General features: G+C 49.4%; 2 protein-coding genes and 1 non-coding gene across 6 annotated transcripts; 2 read left to right on the top strand and 1 right to left on the bottom strand.

Moving 5' to 3' along the window:
- Positions 1 to 3,118: 3,118 nt before the first annotated feature.
- IMP4 (IMP U3 small nucleolar ribonucleoprotein 4) lies at positions 3,119 to 9,666 on the bottom strand. Of its 3 annotated transcripts, XM_060153144.1 has the most exons (10): positions 8,992 to 9,660; positions 8,738 to 8,846; positions 7,033 to 7,116; positions 6,209 to 6,318; positions 5,998 to 6,130; positions 5,758 to 5,912; positions 5,581 to 5,675; positions 5,387 to 5,460; positions 5,145 to 5,306; positions 3,119 to 3,346 (listed from the first exon to the last, which is right to left on the bottom strand). In XM_060153144.1, the coding sequence occupies exons 1-9, from the start codon at positions 9,328 to 9,330 to the stop codon at positions 5,194 to 5,196; spliced, it is 1,212 nt and encodes a 403-aa protein (XP_060009127.1). In that variant the 5' UTR covers positions 9,331 to 9,660; the 3' UTR covers positions 3,119 to 3,346; positions 5,145 to 5,193. The 3 variants fall into 3 exon arrangements, 2 of the variants coding, with proteins under 2 accessions (XP_060009127.1, XP_060009128.1); XR_009541214.1 differs by lacking the exon at positions 5,387 to 5,460 and having other exon boundaries at positions 8,992 to 9,666; XM_060153145.1 differs by lacking the exons at positions 5,998 to 6,130; positions 6,209 to 6,318 and having other exon boundaries at positions 8,992 to 9,663.
- A 1-nt stretch (position 9,667) lies between these two features.
- Positions 9,668 to 13,979, top strand: CCDC115 (coiled-coil domain containing 115). Of its 2 annotated transcripts, none has more exons than XM_060153146.1 (5): positions 9,668 to 9,906; positions 9,978 to 10,081; positions 10,169 to 10,251; positions 10,889 to 11,035; positions 12,577 to 13,979. In XM_060153146.1, exons 1-5 carry the CDS (start codon positions 9,796 to 9,798, stop codon positions 12,687 to 12,689), a joined length of 558 nt encoding a protein of 185 aa, XP_060009129.1. In that variant the 5' UTR covers positions 9,668 to 9,795; the 3' UTR covers positions 12,690 to 13,979. The 2 variants fall into 2 exon arrangements, with proteins under 2 accessions (XP_060009129.1, XP_060009130.1); XM_060153147.1 differs by having other exon boundaries at positions 9,699 to 9,906; positions 10,904 to 11,035.
- A 689-nt stretch (positions 13,980 to 14,668) lies between these two features.
- Positions 14,669 to 14,740, top strand: TRNAE-UUC (transfer RNA glutamic acid (anticodon UUC)). Its single transcript has one exon. It is a non-coding gene; the product is annotated as a tRNA-Glu (tRNA).
- The last annotated feature ends 930 nt before the right edge of the window (positions 14,741 to 15,670 follow it).

The raw sequence follows: 15,670 nt of genomic DNA, 5'->3' as shown, positions 1-15,670 counted from the left end.
ACACCCGGGCACCTGGGCTGTGAGAAAGACTGAATCCGTGTATTTCCTGAGGCTCCTTCTTTTTCTGGGTCGGGCTAGGATGAACTGGGGGCGCCAGCATCCAGTCCTAATTTGAGGATTTCAACCCGCATAAACCTTCTGGGAAACTGAGAATCGAGGCTCTGGGAGTGGGTTCCAAGGGACTAGGTGTTCTCAGTGCTTTTAAGGGGCTTATTTTCTTTCGTCCCCACACTCTTGTCTTCAGAAAATGTGGAGAAGACTGGAGGACAGCTGCTGTCCCAGCTCCCAGGGCTACCAAAGGGAGGCTGGAGAGAGCAGAGAGAAGCCTACGGCCCCTGCCAAGGATTGGCCAGTGTAGATGGGCTAGCCCATCCTTCACCTCTGGGGTGAGGAATGTGGACCTAATTCATCAGTGTTAAGTCAAGAACAAGCAAACTGTTTCTTAAAGGGCTTGGGTCTCTGGTCCTTGTCCCAGCTACTCAATTCCGCTATGCAGGGTGAAAGCAACCATAGGCAACATGTAAAGGAATGAGCATGGCTTTGTCCCAAACTTCGTGGACTTTAAATTTTAATTTCATGTGTCACGATTTGTGTGTGTGTTTCCTGCAGGCTGTGGGTTGCTGACCCCAGTTTAAGTGACTGAAAGGTCAAAAAGCCAGTTAGTGGGGATGTTTCACTTATTGAGGGGTCAGTAGGAGTCACTGTTGACTCAGTGTTTATCACTGTCATCTTTGAGAGTTCAAAGGTGGTCAGCAGTGATCACTGAGGATGGACATTGATAGTGAATTCATTGGAGGCCAGTGAGAGTTCCTTGGATGTTCATGGAGACTGTCAGTAGACGTCAATGGCAGTCACTGGGAGGTCAGTGAGAGACTGAAAGTAACTGAGGAGCCATTGGGACTTGGAATGTTAGTTTACTAAATAACTGAGGGGTCAAAAGAGTCAGGGAAGGTCATTGAGGACCCCTAACCAGGGCTCAATAGTGAATGTCAGTGGAATCACTGAGATTTCTTGGATGGTCATGGGTTCTTGGAGACTCAGGGTGGCAGGATACAGAAGTATCAGTGAACTTTGAGAAAATATGGAGGCCCACTGGAGGAGTCACAGAGACTCAAGTCCCTGAGTAATCATGGATACTAATGGCAGTCATTTGGGTATAGTGGATACCAGAGTAAAGGGGGAACAGCCACTGTGGGATCAAGAAAGGGCTTTATGGACCCTGCTGGTAGTGAATGTCATTGGATGTCAATGATCACTGGAAACCAGTGCTACCTGGGGAGCAGAGGCAACATTGAGGGTCAGTGAGCCATCCATATCACCTATGGTGATGACTGGGAGGCAGGGCAACTAACCCAGCAACTGGGTTCTGGCACTCTGGGATCTTCTGTTCCACTAGGGGCTGAGGGTCTATTTGTCTGACAGGGTGGGGTGTATATGTCTATCTGTCCCCCTGGCTTAGGAGATATCTGTCTATCCTGAGGACCCACCTGCCTTTCTCATAGGCTGGGACCTACTGGCAAAGAGTAAGTCTGTCAAGCTGAAGGTCTGGCTGGCTAGTTGACTGGGTAGTGGAATGTCTCTCCATTGAGTTAATGGTCTCTCTGTACAATTGTGGGGCTCTGTCTACCCTTGAGGAATTCTGTCTTATGGTTGGCTGGAAGTGGGGAGGGACGGGTGTCCATGTGCCTGGACACAGGTCTTTCTGGATGCCTGGCTGAGCACCTTCCCACCTGTCCAATAATCTGTCCATTTGTCTGGCTGTCCTGCTGTAGTCTCTCTCTCCCTGGGACTCTATCTAGAAGTCTGTCTTGCCAGGGATCTATGTGTCTGTTTGCCTGCCTGTTTGGGAATCTTTCTGCCTATCTGGCCTGTGAACAGAGTGGCTGAGACTTTAGTCCACCTGCCATGCTTCCACCAGGGTTGGGTGTCTGTCTTTCTAGCTGCACGTCCACCTCCTACTACACACCCTCCTCTTGTTTAACCGGACCACCATCCTGACACTGACCATCCCTCCATGTCTCTCCAACATCCAAATTCTCCTGGCTTTCCCTCTGCTCAGCTCAGGCTGGTGTAGGGGATGGAAAGACCCCCCAAGACCTCCACCAGCAGCCCTGGCTCACCCCTCTCCATTGTCCCAGAGAACTGCAAGCTGTGTTCCTGCTGTGGGACTCACTGCTGCTGCTGGCCCTCTTGCGCACCCTACTGGCGGCAGTCCCAAGCAGTGGGAGCAGCTGGCACTGTCCTGAAGATCCTGAGCACCCCAGTGCCCACATGCCACATGCCAGTCTGCCACCTGCTTCCCAGCTCAGAGTGCTAGGCCACCCAACAGAGCCAAGTGGACAGGGTGCTGGAAGGTACTCGGAGAAGCTTTTGCAATACTGTGAAGAACCCAGCCTGCGCTGATGTTGCAAAGGGGAAATAGTAACTTTTAAACAGTGGAGAAACCTGGCCGACACCACCCTCACCAAGAAGGCCTATGCGGAGATAGTCTGAGACTACTGACATCCCTATTGAACAGTTCTTCTGACTTCCTTTTTTGCTAGGCCACAAAAGGGAACAAAAAATTTGAAAAAATTCTCCCACTGCTCCACTCTTACAAACTTTTGGATTGGGTGTGGGCTGACCTGTTGGCCCACCTACAAGTCTGGCATTTGGCAAAAAAGGAAAAATGCCAGTCTCTCCAGTTACAAGTGGCAGCTTGCATCCACCAGCGATTGGAGGTAGCTGCCTTTGGGAGGGCTTTTGTTCCAGACTCTGGAAGCTCCACAAGACAAACCAATTTCCTAACTGAATAAATTACAAAGAAAAAAAAATTAAAAGGAGAGAATTCTATAGGATAAAAGAGACTTAGAACTTATACACAGATGCTCATAACAGCATTATCAAAATAGCCCAAAAGTGAAAAGCAAACCAAATTTCATAAACTGATGGATAAATAAGGTATACACACGCAATAGAATACTGTTTAGCAATAAAAAAAGGAATGAAGTACTGACACATGCTACAACATGGATAAATTTTGAAAACAATGCTAAGTAACACCACATATCGTATGATTCCGTTCCAAGTTGAAGCTCATACTGCTCGCCGCACAACAGGCCAATAATCGAGAGACGACTTGTTGGGACAAGAAATAAGACTTTATTTGGAAAGCCAGCAAACCGAGAAGATGGTGGGCTCATGCCCCAAAGAAACATCTTGCCTGAGTTAGAATTCAGGCTCCTTTTATACTAAAAGATGAGGAAGTAAAATCAAACACTTCCTGGTTCCCATCAGCCTCTGGAGAGGATGCGTTAATTTCTTCTTCCCTGCAGTCATTTACAGGTGGACCTGGTCAGGATGTTTCCTGTAGGTTAAACAAAGGTATTTTAGCTCATTACCTGGGAAGCAGGGTTCCCAGAGATGAGCCATTATGTATAACTCAAGCTTATAGGCAACATCCCTTTAGTGATTAGCTTCTAATAGAATACAAAAGGTTCTTTCCTATTACAGTTCCTATGGAATGTCCAGAATAGGCAAGTCTATAGAAACCAAAAGTAGATTAGTGGCTACAAGGGGCTGGGGGCTGGGAGTTGGGAGATGGTTGGAGAGGAATGGGAAGTGACAGCTAAAGAGTACGGAGTTTCTTTTAGGAGGGACAAAAATGCTCTAAAGTTAGACTGTGGTGATGGTTGTACAACCCTGTGAATATGATAAAAAAAATATTTAATTGTACACTTTAAACAGGTGAACTGTGTGGGACATGTGCATTATATCTCAATAAAGCTGTTTTTAAAAAGACAAGAGACTTGTCAATCATTTGCAATGAATGGACCCAAGTTGGATCCTAGTTCAAACAAACATAACATAGTCAGGGAAAACTGAACATTAACATGTAGAATTCGGAATAATTGTTGATTTTTTAGGTGCGACAGTGGTATTATTATTCCTGTTGAGTCTTATCTTTCAGAGATATATGGAAATATTTATGGATGAAATGATATGGTGTCTGGGATTTGCTTCAAAATAAATGAATGGAGTGGATAAAGGGAGTGGGTGGAGCTATGAAGGAAACCAGACTGGTCAACATTGAGATGAGCTCATGGACTCACTGTACAGTCCTCTCAGCTCTTATGTTTGGAATTCTCCACAATTAAAAGACTTAAAACAATCAATCAACATAGAGGTGAACAACTGTTTCTATAAAGAGCTAACAGGTCACAGAGAATACACATACACTAATAGTCAGTGAGTATTTGAAGATGCATAACCTCTGTCATAATTAAAGAAATGCAAATTCAACTGAGGACCCATTTTGCACCTAGAGCTCGGGCAAGATGCAAAGTCTGACAGTTCACAGTGCCTACAAGGACACAGGAAACACTCAGATCTGATGATAGTGGCTGGGAGAGACAGCCTCCTGGAGGACAATTCTGCAGCATCTATAATCATTTTCAAGATACAATTCCACTTGCAGTAGTTTACTCATCAGATATACTCGCATAAATATGCACAGAGGTATGTTCAATGTTCTTGAAGCAACGTTTGTGGTAGTAAAAATAGGAAACAACTTGAGTGTGCGACCATCAAAGAGTGGTGAATCCACACATACCAAACATCCTAGATAACCTAGAAATATCCTCGGTAATCCAGGGAGAGCCTAAGGAGATCCTTAAAGGGAAAGATGGTCATTATAAAGCTTTCCACTGCTAGTGAGTCCAAGTGCACTGAGTTCTCTGAGGAACTTTAATTACACTCAAAGGAGGCCACAATGAAGTGAATAAATGGTTTGCCTCTTGTTTATTTTCTGTCTGTCTCTGGCTGAGAGCTGGCCCCAGCGCCAAGCCCTGCTCTAAGTGAGACTTCCGTGCTCACATTATTATCCCCACTCCCAGATGATGAAGTCACAGGCCCCCGACTCCTGAGTGACAGAGAGCAGTACCAAATCTCCCAGGGTAGCACCAAACCCTCTGTGGCCCAGGGGCAAGAAAGCACATCAGGCCTGCCTTGTCCTAGACACGATGTCACCACCAGGCCTGAGAACGTCCCAGAGCTATCAGGTCCCCAGCTGAGGGGACCCCGCATCCTTCACGCTCAGCCTGACAGCCCTGTCCTGGCCACTCAGAGGCTAGCAGGGTGCTGTGGCAAGCAGACTTTATTCTGACCTCTCCCCAGCTCCCGGGTCCAGGTCCACATCCTGACTGGTGAGTGGGCTCACTCAGCACTCAGGAAGACCCTCTTGCGCGCGGTGTTGGTGTAGGGGTGCCAGCGCCACTCCACGTCTGCTGTGGCCTCCTGCTCCAGCGTGCCCAGACGGATCATGTACACTGGCGAAAGGGGATGAGATATGGTCACTTACACAGCCAGCATGCCCCTCACCAGATGTGGGATAAAGCCGCAAACTCACACTTCAGCTCAAAGCGAGGCCCAACCTCGGTCAGCTCCACATTGCGGTGGTCTGTCTTCTTGTACACATGGTGCCTGGGGCAAGGGGGGGCAGGGCAGGAGTGAGGGGAGGCAGGGAGCAGCTTCGGGGTCAACAACAAACAGCACAGGGACACAAAGGTCAAGACCCCATTCGGGCCCAGCCCACTGACCCACCGGAAGGAGATGTAGTCGTCCTGGTTGGCGAAGGTGATGACCCGGCGGCTGTCATCTTTGGGCACAGGGAACAGGTAGCGGAGTATGTCAGAGACCTGGGGCAGAAGGAAGAAAAGTGGCAAATGCCCAGCCTGGCACTCCAGGCCCCCAGTCCTCACCCCACGGCCTCAGACTCACCCGCTTACCCAGGCGGGAGGAGAAGCCATGCATAATCAGGTGAGGCTTGGCCTCCGACGCGGTGCCCAGGTCGGGGATGTCATGCCGCATGACCACGTTGCACAGCGTGAAGTACGCGGTTGGGCCAAAGGGCAGGTGGCTGACAATGAGCCCCACTGGCAGGGCCAGGTAAGCCGTCAGAGACCCTCTGCTCCCAGCCAGCCATCATGGCAGCACCCTGCTCCCTCCCTTCAGTCTTACCAGGTGTGCCTCGATGCTCATGGACAACCAGCAGGTCAGTGACCCCGTTGGCTTTGCAGGCTCGCACCAGCGCCCCTACCTCATGCCGGCCACGGTTCATGCGCTGGGCGCCTGGGAACACCAACTTTAGCTCCTGCATATGAACTCCCTCTGGTTAGGGTTGGGGCTCCTGGGGCCTGGGCATCTCCCACTAACTCCCACCTACTGGTACCTTTGCAAACATCTTGAGGCGGGAACTGGGATCTCGGGAAGTAGTGATCATGATCTTGGGATCCTCAACCCCTGCCCATCGATACTCATCATCCATGTGGCTGGTCACACCTGTTAGGAGTGTGAGGCGCAAGAACATGACATTGTCTAGAGAAGTGAAATGCTAACTTGGGGTGGCCAAATCCACCTAGAACAGCACTGACGATACCTTCAAGGATGGAAAGGCTCTCTACCTGCTCTGGGCCAACAGGGTGGCCCCCAGCCACACTGGCTACAAACACAGGTGTGACCAAGGAACTGAATCTTTATATTTGATTTAATTTTAGTTCATTGAAGCTGTAGTAATCACATGGAGCTAGTAGCTACCACGTTAGCACAAGTCCAGATTCTGTTAAGGCCAAAGGTATCAGGCTCCATTCTCTCATAACAAATATTTATAATGTTTGTGATTCCTTTCGTATTTGTTGAATGATGCAGTGAATGAGACACCTGAGTGCCAATGAAGTGCTGACAGCTAAGGACACAGCAATGAACAAAATGGACACTGTTCTGCCCTAGCAGAGCCCACCGTCCTAGTAAGGGAGACAATCAACAGACAAAGCAATGCAGAAAGTGGGGTAATACTGTGTCATGTAAATGGAATTGGAAGCACTCAGGGAGAGGTCCCCTGAGGTGTCATCTGTACAGAGCCACGAGGGCACCTGGGGGACAGTTTCAGGAGTGGGAGCTGCACAACCTTTCTTCAAGGTGTCTGAGGAATGACATGGAAGCCAGGGGGCTCAGCGGCAGGGAGTGAGGCTGGCTCACAGGGTCAGGGAAGGTCACCTTCACCGCCGGCATCGTCAAACTCCAGGGAACCCTGTAAGGCCAGAGCCTCCCTGCGTAACTCGGTGGGAATCAGGCGGTTCTCTGCAGAGGGAAGACAGAGGGGCTAGTGAGACACATGCATGGAGCCTTCAGTTTATACAACACTGAACAAACTTGATGGAAAAATACCCCTTTTACTCCTTTCTGAGCAGAGAGGTGATACGTAACTGGTGGAGAGGGATGAAACTATTTTTGGCTACATGCCAACCTGCTAACAGTGGTTATAGGAGATTTCATTTACTATGGTTCCTGAGTCTCAAGACTTGAAGGGTTTCTAAAATACTTAATCACAAGTATGCACTCCCTTCGTAGTTAGAAAAAAACTAACAATTTTTAAAGAATAAATGGAAACTGCTCTTTCTATACAAAGGTGGACCAGAAACCCTGAAACCCTCTTACAATAAAATCATTAATCGTGATGCTCCGGGTCAGAGGTTTCCTCTGTGAACTAATGCTAGACTTGGCAGAGGAGCTAGGCTGTGGGCATGCCCACTTTGGAGCATGCCCTTGAACCCAGCAGGTCCCTCCAACATGCCCTGGACTAACTCTTGCACATGGAAGACAATGTTCACAGCAGCCGGCCTGCCCCAAACTAAAAATAAGCTCAACACCACCCACAGGGAAATGGATGAAGACCCCGTGGAATATTAACCTGCAGGAGCCCCACCTACACTCAATGGATCTTAAAAACAACACTGAACCAAAACAGAAAGCTGCAAAAGAATGCACGCAACCTAATACTACCTTTACAACTAAAAATCGACCCATATGATTTAAGAATACAAACAAGCATGATAATCCTCAAAAAGAACAGCAAGGAAATGGTTCATTTTTAATCAATACTCAATACTGCGTTTATCTAAATTGGGGGAAATACTTCTGAATTTAAATATATTGATCATTTTTCATTTCTTTACACGGACAGATAGGTCACAGGTGTTTAACTTTATGCTTGACATAAGTACTACATACACATACCTCATATACTTTATATGTCTAAAACCTAAAAAAATCAAAGTGAATCTAAAATAGAGATATGGAGTTGATGTACTATCAGATAGGAAACAGAGCTCCACCAACATGAGAACCAACAAAATACAGATAAATACGGCATTTCCAATCAGGCATGTGTGACAGGCTCTTCATTAGTACGGCAAATGGAAAGCGGGGAAAATATTGCAAAGTTAAATTCCTAATTTACAACGCAAATAAAATTCAGTTCTACACGAGTGAACAGTTTTAAAATACAAGGCAGTCATAACAGCACTAAAAGACAATAAGATATTCTTGTTATCTTGTAGTGAAAAAAAGTAGCAAGAATAAAAACGACAGAGGGGAAATAAATATAGGACCACGTGAAATGTTTAAATTTGGGAAGACCTAGACACTGTAAATAAAATCACTACGCAAGTTGTAAAATCTGGATACTGCAGCATAAATGACAAGTAATTCACACCATCATGCAAGCGACATTTGCAACCCATCAGGAAGATCCAACAGGAAAGGAAAATGACCAGTAAATACTTGAAAAGATACTCACCATACTAACACAAGTAAATGCTAATTAAAAGCGTTTGACACCACTGGCCTTTTTCCCGTTGGGTTTTAACAGGAAAGCCCAAGGGTCTTTACCGCGACTGGGGGCGGGGGGGAACAGACGTACCCTCGAGCGCACGCCGAACCTTGTCCTTCCTCTCCTGGGCTGTTCGCCGAGCCTCCTCACAGGCCTTGCGATACAGGTACTCGCGGCGAAGGCGGGCCTCGCGGCGCAGCTGAGAAACAGCAGATCCGCTCAGGCAAACCTTTTTCGCCGCGCAAGACCGGGCCCGGGAAACACCCGCCCCGAGCCCACAGGCCACATCCCCAGCCTCCGCGAGCCCCCGACCTCCAAAACAGGAGCTTAAACATCCCTCCTACCATCCTGGGCGCAACTTCCACGTGAGTCCAGGAGTTCTCTTCTGGCGCCGCCGGCACCACGCAGTCGTCCCTTCCGCCCTCAACCGAGAAGGCCGCTAGAGGCCTCACTAGACTCTGCTGCTGCCGAGAATGCCCAAAGTTAAAATGGCTGGGAGTCGCAAGGCGATTGGCCAGCCCGAAGCTGGAGCAACCACTAGGCGGGGGGGGGGGGGGGGGGGGTGTCAAGGTGCTGTCACGTGGCCTAGAACGGCCGTTAATAAAGGCGTCGGCCGTGGTTTCACTACCTAACGTGCGGAACGGGATGTTAATTAGAAGACGACGAACAGCTAAAATAATCATAATTGTAGGCTCGAAATAGTGCAGCAACTGTAAAAGCTGCACAGCGATTGACCGGATGATCGCCTAGCGGCCGGTTCTAGAATTGAATTTAAAGCCGCTCCTCCCTTAAAATGGTTGCCGAACAGCTATGCCTCCTTCCATCGCCACTGCGACAGCCGTACTTTAAAAAACGGCCGATTCCAAAAGCGATTCGGAGACACCCACAGCTCTCGCCGACTGTCCGGGTGGCTGATCCCCTTCCGGTGCTCGCGTGACGAGGCGCTAATCACCTCCCCGGGCCGCTGCTCTGAGGGTGCTTATCCTGAAAGGAACTCAGCGAGTCGCCTCCACCCAGTGGGCGTCTCGGCCCAAGGTTGGGAACGCCCCCTCGGGGACGGACCTCACGCGCCTACTGGTTGTCCTTCTGGCACGGCGGACGCTGATTGGGCGACCTGGGGAGCCGGCTACTGACTGTGTGTGGAGCCCATGGCGGCGAGGGACCCGCGAGCCGAGTTGGACTCCCTTCTCCTGCAGCTGCTCGGGGACCTGGAGGAACTGGAGGCGAAGCGGGCGGCGCTGAACGCCCGGGTGGAGGAGGTGGGAGCCTGGGGCGGGCGGGCCGGCACGTGAAGGTTACTGAGTTTCACCGCTCTCCTCTCTCTTCCCAGGGCTGGCTCTCGCTCTCCAAAGCTCGCTACGCCATGGGTGCGAAGTCGGTAGGGCCTCTGCAGTATGCCTCCCGCATGGAGCCCCAGGTCCGCGTCTGCACCAGGTGAGGTCCCTTTCACGCTGCAGCGGGTGGGCAGGCAGGGGCCAGGTCGGGGCCGCCAAAGGTCTAGCCTCCCTTCTCGTTCTTTAGCGAGGCCCAGGACGGACCTCAGAAGTTCTGGATGGTGAGAGGCGGCACCCAGACTCCAGAGGAGGTGGGACCCCGCGAGGCAGGTGAGTCCCCCCGCCCCTTCTTCCCGTAGGGCCCCTTCCGATGTCAAAGACAAAAGGCATGGGACAACAGAGGAGATGATTTTATTTAGGCTGTTAACGATAGAGAGGGCACCCCAGACCTGAAGATCAGAATGTAGAATGTCTCAGCAGAGTGGTTTTTTGCCTTAGACTTTTACAGGGAGAGAGAGAAAGTTATAGGTGAGGTCCTTTACAGTTGGGATTGTTTTGCAATCAGAGGAAGTCTCAGCTGCGCAGAAGATATTTTTGTCTAGCTAGTTTCAGCGGGACAAGCTTCTAATCTCAGTTAATCATTCGTGAGACAAAGAACAGGGAATTGAAGGGTCTGTCTGGCCTTTCAGCATGTTCAGGCGAAATGGGAAAAGTCAGTGTGTGGCTTTTTCACGGGTAAACAAGGGGTGTCATTTGCTGGTTTTATGATAGTCAAGAGAAAGAGTGGACAGATTCACATGAACCACAAGGGGAAGGGTGGTTCTTTGTAGTAAGCTGTTTTCCAAAACATAAAAGGTTGAGAGGATTTTCCAACTATGGGTATTTTCTAGGATCATGAGCTCAAATGAAGTTTAACATTGTGTCACTGAGAAAACAAAGGCCAGGTAACAATCCCCCCAACCTCCAGCCTTTCTTTTTACAGTTCTGCGCAGGCGCAAGGGTCTCACGAGGACTCCGGAGCCAGACCCCTCCCCAGCTCCCCAGGACCCTCTGAACTGGTTTGGAATCCTGGTTCCTCACAGTCTACGGCAAGCTCAAGCCAGCTTCCGGGAGGGTGAGTGGACCCCCTATCTACAGGGAGCACTTGAGCACTAATGCCGGGGCTGGGATTAGTCTGCAAAGGGCTTTGCAGGTTTTCTCCATTGCAGACTTTTGTTGCACACCTTCTGTTTTTTCAAAAAGCGTTTATTCGCTGTTGGCAGAGTTCCAGGTTCATATTAGGTGCTGGCAGTAAACAAAAGGGACAGACGGCTTCATGGGATGTTTATTTTATTGAGGGCAGAAAAACAACATGCAAACAAGTAAGTAGGCCCTAAATATAATATCAGGTAATGAGACTTGCTATGAAAAAATAAGGTAGAGTATGGAGTGGGCTGGGGAAGCTGTTTTTTGAATGGTAGCCTGGAAAGGCCTCTGAAGAGATGAAGGAGAGAGCTTTGGTGATCTGGGGGGACAGTGTTCTAGGTGCAGGGACCAGCCAGGGCAGAGCTCTGAGGCAAGGTTGTATCTGGAATAGCAGAGAGGAGGCCAGTGGTCTAGTGGAGGGGGACGGGGGGAGGGCAGTGGAGGATTGGGTAAGTGGTGGAAAGCTGCATGTTTTTTCAAGTAAAAGCCACAGGATTTGCTGACAGATCAACTGGGCAGTAAGGGAAGGAGTGGAGTGAAGGATGAGCCCACAGTTTCTAGCCAGAATGCTTGAAAGGGTGGATGCCCTCACCTGGAGTGGGAGGGCTGCGGAGCAGCAACAGCCGAGGGGAAGTCAGGAGTGGTGTGGGGTGTGTTCCTGGTACTGTGTGGTGGAGATTCTGATCAGATGGTTGGCCACATGCATCTGGAGTTTGGAAGAGGACTGGGCTGGAGAGGGAGATTTGGGAACCCACTGCATAACACTGGTTTTAAATTCCCAAGTTGCTAACAGACACAGCATTAAAGTTGAAATGAGATAAGATCAGCAGAGGTCCTGGGAATGTGGACAGGAAGTAAGAGAAAAAAGAAGGGAAGAAACCAGTCGAGGAGACTTACAAGCAACAGTGAGGCAGGAGCAACACCAAGAGGGTAAGATGTGCCCTGGAGGGAGGTGATCAGGTGTGTGGCCAGCTCTGCTGCCAGGCAGTTAGGCTGAAGACAGGACTGGCCAGTGGACTGGGTGGTGTGGATGGCCCAGAGGACTTGACAGCAGCTGTTCCAGGAGAAGCATCAGGTGAAAGCAACGTAGAGGTGGATCCAGAGTGTGGACCAATCTTGGGGGCAGAGAAAACAGGTAGAAGGAGAGAGGACAAGAGCAGTGAGGGGCTGTGATAATGGAGAAAACAAGGAAGGAAATAAGGGCATGAGACTATATTATGATCTGTGAATTTATTTCCTGGTGGGTGATATAAGGGGGTCAAGGAAGTATCCTGAGGAGGTGACATTTTAGCAATGACCTGAAGGACATGAGGGTATGGGTCCAGTGAGGTTCTTGAGGAGCCAATGCAAGGCTATACCTGGAATGTTTTAGGAAGAGTGTGAAGGCCAGAGAGGCCTGGGGATGTCCAGAGCCCCCTGAGTCATTTGTCACCACAGATACCATGGTGACAGTCTCTCCTCTTCTTCTAGGTCTGCAGCTGGCTGCAGACATGGCCAGCCTTCAGATCCGCATCGACTGGGGTCGAAGCCAGCTCCAGGGGCTGCAGGAGAAACTCAAGCAGCTGGAGCCCGGGGCTCCCTGACCTGCCACCACAGAAGCAAGGCAGTGAGCACAGCTGTTCTTCGATGTGGCTGCATTATCTCAGGCCTTCTTCCTTCACAGATTGCCCCCCACCCCAGCTATTCCTCCCTCCTTAATACTTCTCTGGTCTGCATGTTTCCAACTTTGTTAGGTGGGGAAGTTTGAAGGGACAAAGTGAGTAATGTTGAAAGCCACTACTCTGAAACCACTTCTAGACTTCTGTTGTCTCAGGATGTATTCATGTGGGGCAGGCACAAACACCTGTTAGGTTAGTTCGTATCACTGAACAACTGTAACAACCTGATGCATAAATCAGCTGTGGTTTTTCATTAAAGGATGAAATATTGAACAGTTAATGGCAGGGAAGGACAAGAAGTAGGTGCTTCGGTTTCACTAGATCCTTAAAAGTGATTTTGGTGGAGGAATAAACCATACACAGCTAACAGATGAGGACAGAATGATTCCTCATCGATAAAACACACACACACCCAAGTAGATGGGCAGCGCTTGGCAGGTTTTAAGCCAGAAAGTAAAAAGGATCGGACCTAGATTTTCAAGGGAAATCTTTCAAGAGACCATTCAGGTTTTTAAAAACTTGCCTTTATCTTTCCAAGAGTGAGTCTTTTAATTTGTTGAAGGGCCAGGAACTCTGTGTCAATTCATATTCCTACTGGCTTGTTGATATTTTTAGCAGTTTCTAGGAGCTAATTGTTATGTTTGGTGGAGGTTAGTTTTTTGTTCATCATATGAGATGTAAATTTTTTTCCCAGTTTGTCTTTTAATTTTGCTTATGGTGGTTTAAAAAAAAAACAAAGCAAACTTTTTATTATAAAATAAAACACATTACATTAAACTGCACAGACCCAATGAATAGCTCAAAGAGCAAGGTGAAAACTATCATGAGCATCTCTCAGCTCTTGTGTTTTTAAGTCAGTTTTCTTAGTACAGTTGAATTTATCACTCAGCTATTTTATGATTTCCTGCTTTGGGATTGTAGTTGATGTGACGGTAAGGGAATTCGCCAGTGTTTTCCTCAAGAACTTTTGTGTTTTCAGGTGAGGTACAGGGTGAGTCCTGCACTCAACTTCCTATTTTCTACCACAGATCCACATACAGGGGACCACCCTTATCGCTGATTTGTGATGCCACCTTTTTCTTTCGATTAATGCCAATGTTGTATACCCGTACCATGTTCTGGCGGTTCCATTCTGTTTCATTGATCTTAATGTCAGACACAGGAACCACACTGTTTTAATTCTTGAGCCTTTAATACATACTTTAACCGCTGTAAGCGCACATTTTCTGGTTGGAGGGAATTTTTTTTTTTGGCCGGGCCGGGGCTGGGCAGGGCACTACGTTGAGCTTGAGTTGTCTGTGAAACAGCCTAATCGAAGCACTGAAAAGGAAACGATGTGACCGGAGGAAAAAAGGGCATCCCTCCATCCACACAAAAGGTTGAATTTCAGGCCAAAACCTGTTACCAACAAAGTGCCAACCTGTGAGATCTTCAAGCTTAAATGAATTAAAGATAACACCCCGTTTTTGCTTTTTGAGGAAAAGATTTTTCACGGGGAACCCGGTATTGGGGCGGGGGGAGAAGAGGTGTCTTTTGTTTTAGATGTCAGTTGACATCGAAGGACAAGCAATAGCCCTCCGTTATTTACTGTTGAAGTTGGGTTTCGGTGGCGGCGCGGCCAGGGTCCCAGCGAGGTGTGCTAGTGTGGACGGTGACTACGACTAACGCCATCCTCGCTTCGGTTCTTGGGAACACTTCCGGGAGGAGGAGTTCCCGCTCCTGGGAGGGGCCCGGATGTGCCGGCCGGCGCTGCGTAGGCGGGCGGGTCCGTGAAGTCCGGGCTCGCGCAGCCGCAGTCAGCACAGATTTCTAGGCCTGAGGTGCGCAGATGTGGTGTGGTGGTGCTGACGACAAGCTGACGCAAATAATATATGTCGCATCGAGGAAGATAGGCTTTCGGAAGTTCCCATATGGTCTAGCGGTTAGGATTCCTGGTTTTCACCCAGGCGGCCCGGGTTCGACTCCCGGTATGGGAACGTTGAGTTGTTTTTTTTTACTTACTCTTTCAACTTGCCACAGTTTGGTTTTTTTCCACTAGCACACCTCACGTCAAATTAAATGTCTCTCTCCATTTAAACCTGGAGAAATTGAGGCCCGGGAAGCTCTGGGCCCCATCCGTCAGCGTATTAATCGTGTCGATTTTGCATCACGTCATTGACTAGTTCTACCAGTGAGTTACATGCGGTACCATATCCACTACAGGTGTGAGTAATAGTAGTAGTTACAGGTTAAATGTTTACTCCAGTATGTATTAGACCACCGCCGTGAAGGGCGCCCCGGGCCCGGCCCCTCCCTCGAGGGCGGCGCCGCCGCAGCCTGGCTCCCGGGCCTGCGGGGAGGGTGGGGCCGCCGCTGCGGAGCTGTGTCCGCGGAGGGGCGAGCGGCAGGCTGCGGAGGGGATCGGAGCGTTCCCCGACGGTTTTAGCTCTCTTTGTCCCAGCGGCCGCTGTGTTTGCCCTGTGGTCCAGTGGTTAGGGGTCCTGGGTTCTCACGGGGGCAACGCGGGCTTGCGGGCCGCGCCCGCACGCCACGCCCTCTGCATCCCAGCCCGGGCACACTTCCCTTCGAAAGGGGAGCCAAAGCCACAAACATGAGTCAGAAAACGCCTTCCTCCGTTTTCCATCCCTTTACCCTGTCGGATAATCCAGGGAGCTTACGCGCAGGCCCGAGGCCCTGTCCCCAGTAGCGCACCACCACACGCGTGTATTCATTCACACTTCTGCGCGGGGGGGCGGGGATTATCTCTATAATCATATTAATTTTAAGCGTGGAAGTTACAGTAGGTTACAGTGGTTTCTGATCTGGCATGCAGAGAGCTTGGAAGCCATTTCTGTCCTCACAACAAGGAAAAAGCTGAGAAAACTACAGTTTAGCCACTCGTCTTGGATCATGAGGAAATTGAGGTC

Source organism: Lagenorhynchus albirostris, chromosome 6 (assembly GCF_949774975.1).
Source record: "Lagenorhynchus albirostris chromosome 6, mLagAlb1.1, whole genome shotgun sequence".
Taxonomy (NCBI): domain Eukaryota; kingdom Metazoa; phylum Chordata; class Mammalia; order Artiodactyla; family Delphinidae; genus Lagenorhynchus; species Lagenorhynchus albirostris.
This window is presented reverse-complemented; position numbering and strand designations above follow the sequence as displayed.

What these genes read in the sequence shown, in the direction of transcription:
- CCDC115 (XM_060153146.1), top strand. Translation starts at nt 9,796, where the DNA reads ATGGCGGCGAGGGACCCGCGAGCCGAGTTGGACTCCCTTCTCCTGCAG. An exon ending in CAGGTCCGCGTCTGCACCAG is followed by an intron (nt 10,082 to 10,168) that starts GTGAGGTCCCTT and finishes CTCGTTCTTTAG; the next exon opens with CGAGGCCCAGGACGGACCTC. An exon ending in GGTGGGACCCCGCGAGGCAG is followed by an intron (nt 10,252 to 10,888) that starts GTGAGTCCCCCC and finishes CCCAACCTCCAG; the next exon opens with CCTTTCTTTTTACAGTTCTG.
- IMP4 (XM_060153144.1), bottom strand. Translation starts at nt 9,330, where the DNA reads ATGATTATTTTAGCTGTTCGTCGTCTTCTAATTAACATCCCGTTCCGC. An exon ending in GGTTCGGCGTGCGCTCGAGG is followed by an intron (nt 7,117 to 8,737) that starts GTACGTCTGTTC and finishes TTCCCTCTGCAG; the next exon opens with AGAACCGCCTGATTCCCACC. An exon ending in TGACGATGCCGGCGGTGAAG is followed by an intron (nt 6,319 to 7,032) that starts GTGACCTTCCCT and finishes CACTCCTAACAG; the next exon opens with GTGTGACCAGCCACATGGAT.